The following is a 15,424-nucleotide window of genomic DNA, read 5'->3' as shown; positions in this document are numbered from 1 at the left end:
TCAAGGAATCGGTCCAGGAAAAAGATATAACAATTGTAAATATTTATGCACCCAACATAGGAGGACCTCAATGCATAAGGCAAATACTAACAGCCATAAAAGGGGAAATCGACAGTAACACATTCATAGTAGGGGACTTTAACACCCCCCTTTCAACAATGGACAGATCATCCAAAATGAAAATAAATAAGGAAACACAAGCTTTAAATGATACATTAAACAAGATGGACTTAATTGATATTTATAGGACATTCCATCCAAAAACAACATAATACACATTTTTCTCAAGTGCTCATGGAACATTCTCCAGGATAGATCATATCCTGGGTCACAAATCAAGCCATGGTAAATTTAAGAAAACTGAAATTGTATGAAGTATGTTTTCCAACCACAATGCTATGAGACTAGATATCAATGACAGGAAAAGATCTGTAAAAAATACAAACACATGGAGGCTAAGCAATACACTACTTAATAATGAAGTGATCACTGAAGAAATCAAAGAGGAAATCAAAAAATACCTAGAAGCAAATGACAATGGAGACACGATGACCCAAAACCTATGGGATGCAGCAAAAGCAGTTCTAAGAGGGAAGTTTATAGCAATACAATCCTACCTTAAGAAACAGGAAACATCGCGAATAAACAACCTAATCTTGCACCTAATGCAATTGGAGAAAGAAGAACAAAAGTACCCCAAAGTTAGCAGATGGAAAGAAAGCATAAAGATCAGATCAGAAATAAATGAAAAAGACATGAAGGAAACAATAGCAAAGATCAATAAAACTAAAACCTGGTTCTTTGAGAAGATAAACAAAATTGATAAACCATTAGCCAGACTCATCAAGAAAAAAAGGGAGAAGACTCAAATCAATAGAATTAGAAATGAAAAAGGAGAAGTAACAACTGACACAGCAGAGATACAAAAGATCATGAGAGATTACGACAAGCAATTCTATGCCAATAAAATGGACAACCTGGAAGAAAGGGACAAACTCTCAGAAATGCACAACCTGTTGAGACGGAACCAGGAAGAAATAGAAAATATGAACAGACCAATCACAAGAACTGAAATTGAAACTGTGATTAAAAATCTTCCAACAAACAAAAGCCCAGGACCAGATGGCTTCACAGGCCAATTCTATCAAACATTTAGAGAAGAGCTAACACCTATCCTTCTCAAACTCTTCCAAAATATAGCAGAGGGAGGAACACTCCCAAACTCATTCCACAAGGCCACCATCACCCTGATACCAAAACCAGACAAGGATGTCACAAAGAAAGAAACCTACAGGCCAATATCACTGATGAATAGAGATGCAAAAATTCTCAACAAAATACTAGCAAACAGAATCGAACAGCACATTAAAAAGATCATACACCATGATCAAGTGGGGTTTATTCCAGGAATGCAAGGATTCTTCAATATATGCAAATCAAGTAATGTGGTACACCATATTAACAAATTGAAGGAGAAAAACCATATGATCATCTCAATAGATGCAGAGAAAGCTTTTGACAAAATTCAAGACCCATTTATGATAAAAACCCTGCAGAAAGTAGGCATAGAGGGAACTTTCCACAACATAATAAAGGCCATATATGACAAGCCCACAGCCAACATCATCCTCAATGGTGAAAAACTGAAAGCATTTCCGCTAAGATCAGGAACAAGACAAGGTTGCCCACTCTCACCACTCTTATTCAACATAGCTTTGCAAGTTTTAGCCACAGCAATCAGAGAAGAAAAGGAAATAAAAGGAATCCAAATCGGAAAAGAAGAAGTAGAGCTGTCACTGTTTGCAGATGACATGATACTATACATAGAGAATCCTAAAGATGCTACCAGAAAACTACTAGAGCTAATCTATGAATTTGGTAAAGTAGCAGGATACAAAATTAATGCACAGAAATCTCTGGCATTCCTATACACTAATGATGAAAAATCTGAAAGGGAAATCAAGAAAACACTCCCATTTACCACTGCAACAAAAGGAATAAAATATCTAGGAATAAACCTACCAAAGGAGACAAAAGACCTGTATGCAGAAAATTATAAGACACTGATGAAAGAAATTAAAGATGATACAAATAGGTGGAGAAATATACCATGTTCTTGGATTGGAAGAATCAGCATTGTGGAAATAACTCTACTACCCAAAGCAATCTACAGATTCAATGCAATCCCTATCAAACTACCACTGGCGTTTTTCACCGAACTAGAACAAAAAATTTCACAATTTGTATGGAAACACAAAAGACTCTGAATAGCCAAAGCAATCTTGAGAACGAAAAATGGAGCTGGAGGAATCAGGCGCCCTGACTTCAGACTATACTACAAAGCTACAGTAATCAAGACAGTATGGTACTGGCACAAACACAGAAAGATAGATCAATGGAACAGGATAGAAAGCCCAGAGATAAACCCACGCACATATGGTCACCTTATCTTTGATAAAGGAGGCAGGAATGTACAATGGAGAAAGGACAGCCTCTTCAATAAGTGGTGCTGGGTAAACTGGACAGGTACATGTAAAAGTATGAGATTAGAACACTTCTTAACACCATCCACAAAAATAAGCTCAAAATTGATTAAAGACCTAAATATAGGGCCAGAAACTATCAGACTCTTGGAGGAAAACATAGGCAGAACACTCTATGACATAAATCACAGCAAGATCCTTTTTGACCCATCTCCTAGAGAAATGGAACTAAAAACAAAAATAAACAAATGGGACCCAATGAAACTTCAAAGGTTTTGCACAGCAAAGGAAACCATAAACAAGAGAAAAAGACAACCCTCAGAATGGGAGGAAATATTTGCAAATGAAGCAACTGACAAAGGATTAATCTCCAAAATTTACAAGCAGCTCATGCAGCTCAATAACAAAAAAACAAACAACCCAATCCAAAAATGCGCAGAAGACCTAAATAGACATTTCTCCAAAGAAGATATACAGACTTCCAACAAACACATGAATGCATTCTCAACATCATTAATCATTAGAGAAATGCAAATCAAAACTACAATGAGATATCATCTCACACCAGTCAGAATGGCCATGATCAATAAATCTAGAAACAATAAATGCTGGAGAGGGTATGGAAAAAAGGGAACACTCTTGCACTGCTGGTGGGAATGTGAATTGGTACAGCCACTATGGAGAACAGTATGGAGGTTCCTTAAAAAACTACAAATAGAACTACCATATGACCCAGCAATCCCACTACTGGGCATATACCCTGAGAAAACCATAATTCAAAAAGGGTCATGTACCAAAATATTCATTGCAGCTATATTTACAATAGCCCGGAGATGGAAACAACCTAAGTGTCCATCATCAGATGAATGGATAAAGAAGATGTGGCACATATATACAATGGAATATTACTCAGCCATAAAAAGAAACGAAATTGAGCTGTTTTTAATGAGGTGGATGGACCTAGAGTCTGTCATACAGAGTGAAGTAAGTCAGAAAGAGAAAGACAAATACCGTATGCTAACACATATATATGGAATTTAAGAAAAAAAAATGTCATGAAGAACCTAGGGGTAAGACAGGAATAAAGACACAGATCTACTAGAGAATGGACTTGAGGATATGGGGAGGGGGAAGGGTAAGCTGTGACAAAGTGAGATAGTGGCATGGACATATATACACTACCAAACGTAAAATAGATAGCTAGTGGGAAGCAGCCGCATAGCACAGGGAGATCAGCTCGGGGCTTTGTGACCACCTAGAGGGGTGGGATAGGGAGGGTGGGAGGGAGGGAGACACAAGAGTAAAGAGATATGTGAATATATGTATATGTATAACTGATTCACTTTGTTATAAAGCAGAAACTAATACACCATTGTAAAGCAATTATACTCCAATAAAGATGTAAAAAAAAAAAAGAACCACAGCTCATCGGGAAACCACGGGAGGCCAGATTCAAGGAATGCAGACCCTGCACATACCCTGATACTTACTAGCAACGCTGCCCTTGAACCATTGCTGTTAAAGTCCTCACCAAACTCCTCTAGGTTGGGACACACAGTTTTGAGGGACATGAGCCTGCTGTGTCCCCCTTTGCCTGGCAAAGCAATAAAGCTATTTTTCTCTACTTCACCCAAAACTCTGTCTCCAAAATTCGATCTGGCACCAGTGCACAGAGGCCGAGTTTCAGCATCACTTCCTGTTGTTTGAACATAATTCAATAATAACTTATTTATGGGGAACACTTCCTTGAAAAATTCTATGTGAGGTGTTATTGGTAGAACTAAAGATATTGCATTTTGTTTCCTGGTTCTAGTTATTACTAGACTTTAATGAGAAAAGTAGGCATTGAACTGATTTTGTCAATATTTTCAGTGTTAGGTATTATGTTGTCTTAGATTTCTAAAGGGCAATATCCAGCTTGCCATAAACAATTTTGATAACTTTGAGAAATATCTTTAGAAATATTTATGATATCCTAAATTTTTATAATATTAATCTAAAATGTGCACCCATTTAAAAACCATTTATACCAGTAAGCATTTTTCTCATGTTGGGGAATGTGGGTTTTCTTTAAACCATGGATGCCATCATTACATATTCCTTTAGTTACTTATGATATAATATTTAGCTTTTTTATACAAGGAACAATCATCTCAGAAAAATAGGGCATCTACTTCTGGCCCAAAATAAAAACAGTCAAACAGAATATCACAGTTGATAGGTGACATCCTTTTCTAAAGAAGAATTAAATGATGTCTGTATAATACAGTAAAGTCTGCTCTCCGGCACAGCTGGGGAATGAAGTATTCTGGTCAAATATTCTGCTTAATAGAGTTACCATGTATTTTACATGGATTGCCTATTTTCAAAGAGTTGCAATAGCTCAAAATAAACCTAAGGCTATGTAGCCAGGGTGGTCCCATCTGAGCTCAAAGGGAATTATCTCGGTGTGTGTGATTAAATAGGGGGAGCTGGTGGGCCCTTAGGGCTCTATCTGCATGAAGGGATTTATGCTCGTACTTCATTTATCCCTGGCTTCTAGGAAAAGGAAGATACCTGCCTAGGTGCCTGAACAAAAGTGAGGAAGAAGAGCAATGGAGGGGATTATGGTTTTAGGATCCCCTTTAGGTCTCTAGGACTTCAAAAAAAACTTTTAAGCCTCCAAGGAGAAAGGGATCAGAAGAAATGAGAAATAAACTTTTTAAGAAGGGTCTCGGGAAGCGTGGCTACGTCTGCACTGAGCATAACCCCACACTCAAGTACTGCAAGGACTGATGGCAAAATTAGAGCAGCAGGAGACTGCAACCTTGGCCCGGATGTGGCCATTATCATTGAGGGCAACTCAAGCAGCTTTGCCAGCAAAAGGCATTCAGCAGAGGGGAGCGGGAGCTGCAGGAGGACAGGAAAGGCAGGACTTTGTCTATTTTGTTTAATGCTATATTCTCATCACCCTAGAATAGGAGGCACTCAAATATGTGTAGGCAAATGTCAAGCAGTGACTATAGATAACACATGTTTGAGCCCATATGAGATGACTCCAGATGTACTTGTGGGAGTGGAGACTTTGCAGAGAGCTTGAGTCCTGCCAGTGGGGGTAAAGAAGAGATAATCTGGGATATCTGGATTATTGTTACTAGTGTAAACATCTGAATTCACAGGTGATGAGACAGTTAGCTTACAAATAAAACTATATTATTTCAAGAGGCACATCAGGGTCTTTGCTGTTTCTCAGGGGCATCTTCATAATATTAATTACCATTTTATTGGCAAAGCAAGTATGCATCAACTTTTGAGGCATCTAATAGAGATTTTGGATGACGGAATTCTAGATAATAGAGTTTATATTACTGATTAAGACTTCTTTGCTCAAGAACATATTTGGTTTCTAACATAAGTCCACCATTTTTACAATACTGTACTAAAATTTCCTTTAAATGTCAAGTGCTTCGTGAATTGAAGGCTTAAAAATGTTTCAAAATAACTTAGTGTTCTTGGATCAGGAATTATATACACAGTCTTTTTATGCAAAAATTCATCCTCATTTCTTTAAAGGCAAAATGCCTTTAATGAATGAATAAAATGTTCTCTATATTATCAATTTAGCCTTTGAGTGCAGATGCAGATGCTCACCTTGCTTTCCAATTATAGTTTAGATTTAGACACGATTGAGTCCTTGTAAAGAGGAAGATGGCTTGAGGAAAATGAGAGCTTCTCAAAATTAAGTATCTCCATAAGCCAAAATGGCTACAAGGAGCTTTCAGATAAGGTTAGATTTTAAAAGAACAATTACTTAAGACAGAAGGAAGAACATCCCTAACTAAGAATTAAGATAAGAGCGACCTTGGTTGTCATAACTCTCCATGCTGCACTAGCTAGGGAGCAATTAACACAAGATGACAATCACACATTTGCCTCCCAGCCTTCATTTACTGAGCCTTGGATACTGTGCTCCCAAAGTTTCTCTCTGTTGTAAGAGGCTCAGGTCCTCTTAGGCACTTACTGCTGTTTTGTTCTGCTGCCTCCACTGTCAATACTTGACTTTTCCCAGTCTGGAAGGAGAGTTCAAGTGATTATGGCTTATTCAGCCAACCTTAGGATGGTCTGGGCTTTAAGTAATCTTAGTTCTTTTGATTTTGTAAACCATATTAATTTTCAACAGTTTAGATTTTATCCTGAGGACACAAGTCATTAAAGAATCATAAGTTAGGAAAGTAACATTATCTTGTTTGTTTGGTTTTTTAACTTTTACTCTGACTATAATGTGGGGAATGGATTAGAAGTTAGAAATGGTAGGAGAAGTAGGCAGAGAGACCAGTCAGGACATCATTGTAATTAATAGTCCAGCTGAGAGATGGCAGGGGCCCAGAACTAAAGTAGCGTCAGTGGGCTTGGAGAGAAATGAGTGAAGTCCAAAAATATTTAGGAGGTAGAAGCAACAAGACTGAACAATGGCATAAAATGCCATGATTTATAGATATCACTTAGCCTCCTAACACTTAGCCATTTTAACGCTCATCTAAGAGCTGTTGAAAAATTGTTAAAGTCTTGATTTTTAAAAAAAAAATTCTTAAAGTTTAGTTATCAAATGAACAGTAGCAAACACTTATTTTGTTGAGGGGAGATCTGCTAGCCTGATTAACAGTAATGGTAACATTTTCTTCTTAAGTTAGGCCAATGGATCTAATAATCCTATAAAGCCTTGTTCCTCTATTTCTAGTATATAAGATATAGAATGAGGACGCTCACACAACAAATATTTACTGAGTGCCTGAGTAACAGATTGTTCTTTAAAAAACAAAACAAAAACACACAGAAGCAGCAGGAAACTGACAGATTTAAAAGAGAAAAGAAATATTTTCTATAATTTATTTGGAGCTATGAAAGTTATTGAAGTATATAATACTTGCCTCAAACACTTTCCCAACAGCTGAAAATAATTTTTATGCCTAAGCAAGATGCTGCATGGTGGTGAAACACACAAGGTTCACTGATTTTGAACATTCTATTCCAAATATCTTGAAAGAAAAAAGACTGTGCAGTCAACTACTAAATGACTGAAGCATAAAGGAGAATAAGCAAAAGAGATGTTTTGATATTATGTAAATCTGGAATTTTTCTTCTACAAAATATTCAACTTAAATTTAGGGATTATTAATTAACCTTGCCTATATTATAAGCAGTTTTTAAAACTCTCTTGCTCTCAGAGAAGCTAACTAGAAAGAGAATCTTAATTCTGAATTTAGAAATGTTTCCAATTACATATATCTTCATGACAATATATAGGGCATTCAACTGAACATCTTCAATATCCTTATTAGTTGAGTAATATGTAATATGAATGATAATGAATAATTTATAGAGCAGCATCTCATAGAGATTGCCCAATTTTGCTTTCATTCATTTGAATGTGATTATTTTGAAAAAGGTCTTAATCCATAATGTCAACCCTTTTTGTTTATTTACATTTGCCCCATCTTTTAGAGGTTATCTCTTTCAGGAAGATTATTTTGGTATCTGTATTTTGTTTATGCTACACATGCCAAATAGATCTCCCAAGATGAAACTCTGAGCTCATTTGGAAGTAATTTTTGGTAGCACATGAATCAGAACCCTTATTTTCTTCTCAGCACTACTGGTATTTTATTGCTTCCATCTATAGTCCAATATGCTTTTAAGCGCCAAGAACCCTGGGGCCAAACACACAAAGCACTAAGAAAATGGGAACTTGTGGCGATGACAACTTTTGTCTCTCTTTCAAGGTTCTTCCCTCCCCTGGGAGAGTGAAATCACTTTAAGCTCACTATGAAACAGGGACATGGAGAGCATAGATGATTGACTGAAGTTGGTGATGTTGATTTAGGAGTCTTCGGCTTATAGGTCAGGTGTAAAACCCTTAAACCTACTTGTCAAAGTCAGCTTGTCAAAGTCCTATGGATTTTTTCAGACTGTCTAAATGTCACTTTCCCTATGAAGGCTTCTCTGGCCAGCTCAGGCAGGGTTAGGCAGCCCCTCTTTTGTATTACGATAGCACCCTATGGCAGCACTTACCAAACTATATTGCATTTGTCAGTTGCCCTCCACTCATGGATAGAAACCATTCTCTTCCTTTTGTCTCTGGACTAAAGCATTACCAAAATCAAGTTGGTTCTCAATAAGTAATAATTGAATGGACAGGCAGAGAATGGCTAATAATACTCTCCATCTGCACAACATAGGTTATGAGGTGTTTTCACATCGTGGTGAGGAAGCCATGGCAGGAATTATCACTCATATTTTAAAAATGAGGAAACTAACGCCCAGAGAGGTTATGTGACCAACTCAAGTTCGAAACAGCTAAAAAGTTGCACACTACTTCTCATGACAGCAAGTCTAAAAGTATTGGTAAATAGAAGTGGTAGCAGTAGTATTCTGTAGGACAGGTGGCAATGGCTGGCCAAGACACAGTGTAGGAGCTGGTCACCTGTTTTGAAAGCTCCCAAACTCATAGCAGGTTCTCAAGAAGTTAACTTAAATGCACACACAACCGGGCTTCAGAATGTCAACTTATTTACAATGAGAATGATTTGTGACAAATAATTTCCCTGTACTCAAGCTACACCCACAGTGAAGCCAGTAGACAAAAAGATATATCCTGTTTATGTATGGAATACAAATGACTCTCTGAAATTCCCACCATGACTCATAGACTCTAAAGAAGTTCTTTGAGATCAGTAGTGTAATCCCACCATTTCCTAACTAACTAACTAGCTAACTAGCTAGAAAGACAAATGACTTACCTAATCACATAGCTTGTTTGTGAGAGCACCAGGACATAGAATCAGTTCTTCTTAACAACAATATCCTTACCTTTTTAAAACTAAGCTATGACTGAGAAATAATACAAGTATAGTTCTTAGCAAGGCTTCTAAGCATTTGGCTAATAGGACTAAACATAGGCTTTCACACAGGAATTATAATTAAACAAATGCTACAACGCGAGAGAAGTACAGCAAATTCTACTCTATGTCCATGTATTGGGGAGGTAGGGGGCACATAATATGACAGGCAGTGTTTTAGGATCCCATTTATGTTAAAAACAAGGTCCTTTTTCATAGAGATTGACAATATTAATTATATTTATTTATCTCTATTAACCCATAGACATTGATGCTACCAAAAAAGAAAATCATTGGATTTATCTTTTCCGTGTCAACTGAAGTGTATTTTCTAGTCCCCGGCCCTTTTCAACATACATTTTTTTTTTTCTTTTTGAAAATTATCCAAGTAAATATAACCTGGGTGTGTTCCTAATGTCTAAGTTTTGAAAAAGCCACTCATTGCCAGTAGAATATATTTTGCTACTTATTGACCAGCTAAAAAGTTAAATATGTGTGTCTATTAAGAGGCAAAGACCTAAGACAAAAATCAGCTAATATTCTCAGCAAAAAATAACACAAATGATCATATTTATGAAAGTTTCTGGTTTAGCTTCTATTATCAAAGCCAGGGTGTACTCTCGGTTGTCTGTCCTAAATCAGTAGATGAAAGCAAGTGCTTTCCACAAGTATATTTGTATTTCATAGACTGTGCAAATCACACCAAAATCAAATGATTTCATGGAGCAACACCATCAATTAAGAGAGAGAGTCTTATTTAGCGAAGGATTGCTTTGGGGATAGAAACATACCTCTAACTACAATGAATTAGTTTGTTGATTGATCTTCCTGCTGGGGATAATTGCTAGAATTCCTTCTTTAACATAAAGGGACTTTTACCTGTTTGATATCAACTCTTGTGCATATCTTTCTGTTACTATCATAATCGGAGACTGTGCTCTTCTATGCCTTCACTGGATGCAGAGAAATATTCCCACAGCATTTATACAACAAAGCTTTTGCTTCCCTCTAGCATCATAACTGGCACCCTGATGATCGACCTCCGATTAATTCTAACGTTTACCATTATCCTCAAGAGTTACAGTTTGAAAAAGGAGCGCTCACATTCTGAAAGAAACTTTAGGTATTCCAGGTCATTTATTGATATAGAGTCCAATTTAGAATCAGTTTCTCATCTAGACTATGAAAGAAACTTATTCATCAGTCACAGCATTTTAATGTATTGAGTAAAAGATGATTTTAGATGTTAATTTTTAATCTAGGTCAAATTATAATATTATGCTGTATAAAAAATCAGGGTCATTTGAGTACCAATTCATTCATTTTCTATAAAATTTCAGCAGTAAAATTCCCATGTGTTCCTAAAGTTGAAGATAATTCATTTAGGTTCCCATTATACATTAAGCCAGCCAACAATTTTTAATCCATGTCACAGGTATAAAATATCTGTCAATTCCTGTTAAAGGGCTATAACATGAAATCAATATGGTCAGTAGGTATGTAAAATAAAATGCCTATGGAAGAAATTATTTAAAAACAAAAGCAACAGGCCTTGCAAGGCTTTAAGACGTATTACTTACCAGGAACAAAGTTTGGAAGTTGCTGAGATCACCGAAAAATTCTTCTATGCTCACTGTCTTAGAGTCAAAAATAAAGTATTCTCCAAGATTCTCATAGAGCTTTATCATGTTGTTGTGCATGGTGAGTAGTTTTTCATACTGTTCTCTGGCACTCTTTGTAAAGCTGTAGCTTTCTGTTAAGGAACATGATCCAATAGTACCTCAAAGGCAATCATTAGATGTTAAGACTGAATTATAACATTATTTCTGTAAACACTTCTGCATTACTTTGCTCGGGTTGCCATGACAAAATACCACAGATCAGGTAACTTAAATAATGGAAATTTATTTTCTCACAATTTTGCAGGCTAGCAATACAATATCGAGGTGTCAGCAAATTTGCTTTCTTCTGTGGCCTCTTTCCTTGGCTTGAAGATGGCTGCCTTCTCCCTGTGTCCTTACCTGGTGGTCCCTCTGTCCGTGTTGTCTGTGTCCTAATCTCCACTTCCTATGAGGACACTGGTTATATTGGATTAGGGCCCACCCTAAGGACCTCATTTTAACTTAATTACCTCTCTAAATGTTCTATCTCCAAATACAGTCACATTTTGGAAGTTTTGAGGGTTAGGGCTTCAACACATGAATGGGGGGGGGACACAATTCAGCCCATAACAACTTGCTGGAGTCATTATATTGGTCAGTGAGCTGTGAAAATCTATAAATGAGGCAGAACTATTTAATGTATAACCATGAAGAACATATTTGCTAAAACATGTTTGCTAAATGAAAACACAGAAGTATAAACACCAGAAAACTGCCTCATATCTTTTTAGGAGGGAGATAGGGTAGAAACAAACAGCAATGAAAAACTTAGGGAAAAAAAAGTATATATTTTCTTTTTTTAATACATATTCTATATAGATGGAGAGGTTACAGTGAATTCTATATATAGGTTATGTATCTATATGTGTGTATATATACATATACACATATATACCACATGAGGAGGGGAAAAAGAGGGAGAGAGAAAAAGAAGGGAGGAGAGGAAGAGCTTTGGAGAGGGAAGGACCGAGAGGGGAGAGAGAGGTGGAGAGAGATTCTGCTGTAGCTCTAGAACCTTAATTGCCCAAAGGGCTTGTTCAAACCCGAATGCTGTTTGCTGAGTCTGAGCCAATGGGCCTGAGGATTACAATTTCTAACAAGTTCCCAGATGATACTGAGGCTGCCAGTCCAGTGTAACCCAGCAGGACCCAATGAGGCCTTCCCATGACAGACCCCTCCTCCATATCTTCTCCTTTAGCTCCTTTCTAAGTGCTTAGATAACAGTATCTGATGCACATTTCCTCAGTTGTTTTACAGATGCTAAAACCCCCACCAAATGGAAGAGGTTAACTACTTGGTGACCTTGAGCACATAGCCCTGCAGGCCTACTGGAGCCTGAGGATTGACAGTGTTAACCCCTGTGACACCACCCTGTTACCTCACCACCAACCAATCAGAGAACTGTGCACAAGCTGATCACACACCCTGCAACGCCCCTCCCTCACCTGGTCTTTAAAAATTCTTCCCTGAAACCCTCTGGGAGTTTGGAGCTTTTGAGCACAAGCTACCCACACCCACTCTCCTTGTCTGGCGCCTATAATAAATGCTGCACTTTCCTTTACCACAACCTGGTGCCAGTAGATTGGCTTTACTATGCATGGCCAGAGGACCCAAGTTTGGTTCGGTAACACCAGGACTACACTTTCAGTAGTATACTCCTGAAAATTATTTATCCCCAAATTAATTACATCACTGTTTTAAAATTTTTATCAAAAAAGTGATAACAACTACCACTACTACCAAACAGAAAATGAACCAGGAATGTAAATGTGTCTGACTAAATGTATCTCATTATGTGTAAATTTATAGAAAGAAATTATCGACTTTATTCCTGATTATAGAAGATACAGATATAGAAAATTATCTCTTTAGGTGACTTAGAAATATAAAAACGTAAGTAAACTAAACTTTCCAACAACTCAGTGTTGTGAACTTTTTGGGACATTTCCTTCTGGTCTTTCTTCTATGGCTGAAAGCTTTTGAATGTTAATTCATAAGAATGCTTCAGAAAAAGGGCTTCCCTGGTGGCACAGTGGTTGAAAGTCTGCCTGCCGATGCAGGGGACACGGGTTCACGTCCCAGTCTGGGAAGATCCCACATGCCGCGGAGCGGCTAGGCCCGTGAGCCATGGCCACTGAGTCTGCATGTCCAGAGGCTGTGCTCTGCAATGGGAGAGGCCACGACAGTGAGAGGCCTGCGTGCCACAAAAAAAAGAATGCTTCACAAAAAGGTAAGTAGACTAACCATGAAGAATATAAAGGAAAGCAAATCTACCTTTTACAATTAAGTCTATTAAAAATCAATAATGATCACAGAAGTAAAATGTCTTTAAATGTAAAGGTACTAGACTTGGACTTGTTAAAAAAAGAATAATAGCACAGTTTGGGGTGTGCTACTTTAAGATCTACTGCAGTGTATTCACATTTTGTGATAGTATTATTTTATCAGGTACTGATAACTGTGTCTTGAAATGCTGGATTTTATAAAATTTTCTGAATTCTTCAGTGTGTTTTATCATAACCTGGGGCCAAATTTATTTTCCATGGGAACACAGCTCTAGTTTCACAATGGAAGTCAGTGGGGAAATCAGACCATTTCTGGAAAATTACTTTGCAGCTGACACTTACAGGATACAGCAGGATTTTAAAAGGGAGATGCTCCCCTTCACAGGCTCCTTCTTATGCTACTTAAGTATTAGCATTCACATTAGCCATACAACAACCTCTTCCTTGCTAAGGAGTGACATTAAATCTTTCAACCCTCAAGTCCATTTTGCTGTCAATAGACCTGAAAGAATTAATGCATTTCTGACTTATTCTACTTGCTTTTTACAAACAAAAGGGTTGTATGTAATGCTACCTACATATTCTGATTTTACCTCTGAGAATATCATATTTGTTTGATTTTTTTAATTAATTAATTTATTTATTTTTGGCTGCGTTGGGTCTTTGTTGCTGTGCGTGGGCTTTTTCTAGTTGCAGCTAGTGGGGGCTACTCTTCGATGCAGTGTGCGGGATTCTCATTGTAGTGGCTTCTCTTGTTGTGGAACATGGGCTCTAGGTGCATGGGCTTCAGTAGGTGAGGCTCGCAGGCTCTAGAGCGCAGGTTCAGTAGTTGTGGCACATGGGCTTAGTTGCTCCGTGCCACGTGGGATCTTCTTGGACCAGGGCTCGAACACGTGTCCCCTGCATTGGAAGGCAAATTCTTAACCACCTGCCACCAGGGAAGTCCCTATTTGTTTGATTTTTAAGTGTGTTGAACATCCTGTTTGAGAGCTGCAGAAATAAGACAATTCTCTTTATTTCTCAGCACAGAATAAAAGTTAGATTTTTGTTTTCTAGTCTCTCTTGCCTAAATAAAACAGACTCATGCCAGACTTGCTAAGAATACACGCTTTGCAAAGGTCACTTACTTATATTCTATTTGCAGCAAGGTACTAAACTGTGTATATTTCAGAAGGCTCAACACCTGTACAACACACAGAAAAAGCCAAAGATAAAAAAAAGGCAAAAAAACTGGACATTTACCATTTATCATAACACAATTTTTCACCAGCTAAAATATGCCCATGTGGTGATACAAAATTTCATAAATTTGCTCTCCTAGAAGAAAAACTGATTTCAGAAATTCTGTCTGTATACCAAAGTGAGAAAATCTGAAAAATTCTGGGAATGGTTTCACTTAGAAATAACAAATGGAAAGCAGCCCAGTCTCCAAGTCCTTTACTTCTCTTCACAGTGATTACTTTGTAAAAGGGATACAGGGCATGAGTCAGCACTGAAATCTTTCACAACAGCAACCCTGCCACCAAATCCTACTTGGGATTCTGCAGGTGAAAAAGAACTGGACACCATCATTCCTTTCCACGTCTTTATTTCATTTAAGACATTTTTTATTTTCTTTTTTTGAGCAACCACTAAACGCAAGATACTGGTTAGTATTATGCTAAGCATTGTGCTTGATACAATGATCATTAAAGCTTAATCCAGGGCTTCCCTGGTGGCGCAGTGGTTAAGAATCCGCCTGCCAATGCAGCAATGCAGGGGACATGGGTTCAAGCCCTGGTCTGGGAAGATCCCACATGCCACGGAGCAACTAAGCCCGTGCACCACAACTACTGAGCCTGCGCTCTAGAGCCAGCGAGCCACAACTACTGAGCCCACATGCCACAACTACTGAAGCCCGCACACCTAGAGCCCATGCTCTGCAACAAGAGAAGCCACCACAATGAGAAGCCCATGCACTGCAACGAAGAGTAGCCCCCGCTCACCACAACTAGAGAAAGCCCATGCACAGCAAGGAAGACCCATTGCAGCCAAAACATAAATAAATAAATTTATAAAAAAATGCTTAATCCAGACCCTGAAGCAGTTTATAATCTAATATTACAAATAATTCTACTTAT

The 15,424-nt window shown here is 37.8% G+C and overlaps 1 protein-coding gene across 6 annotated transcripts in view; it reads right to left on the bottom strand.

Annotated features, from left to right (window-relative positions):
• DIAPH2 (diaphanous related formin 2) overlaps positions 1-15,424 on the bottom strand; it is an 889,270-nt gene that overhangs the window by 229,809 nt on the left and 644,037 nt on the right. For all 6 annotated transcript variants that reach the window (XM_082864620.1, XM_082864622.1, XM_082864621.1 and 3 more), the window contains one exon: positions 10,939-11,103. In XM_082864620.1, coding sequence (XP_082720746.1) covers positions 10,939-11,103 — 165 coding nt within the window. The remainder of the gene's footprint in view (positions 1-10,938; positions 11,104-15,424) is intronic.

The sequence above is a fragment of the Leucopleurus acutus genome, assembly GCF_964270905.1.
Source record: "Leucopleurus acutus genome assembly, chromosome: X".
Classification (NCBI taxonomy): Eukaryota; Metazoa; Chordata; class Mammalia; order Artiodactyla; family Delphinidae; genus Leucopleurus; species Leucopleurus acutus.
The sequence above is the reverse complement of the archived record's forward strand: the minus strand, read 5'-3'. Positions and strand labels throughout refer to the sequence as shown.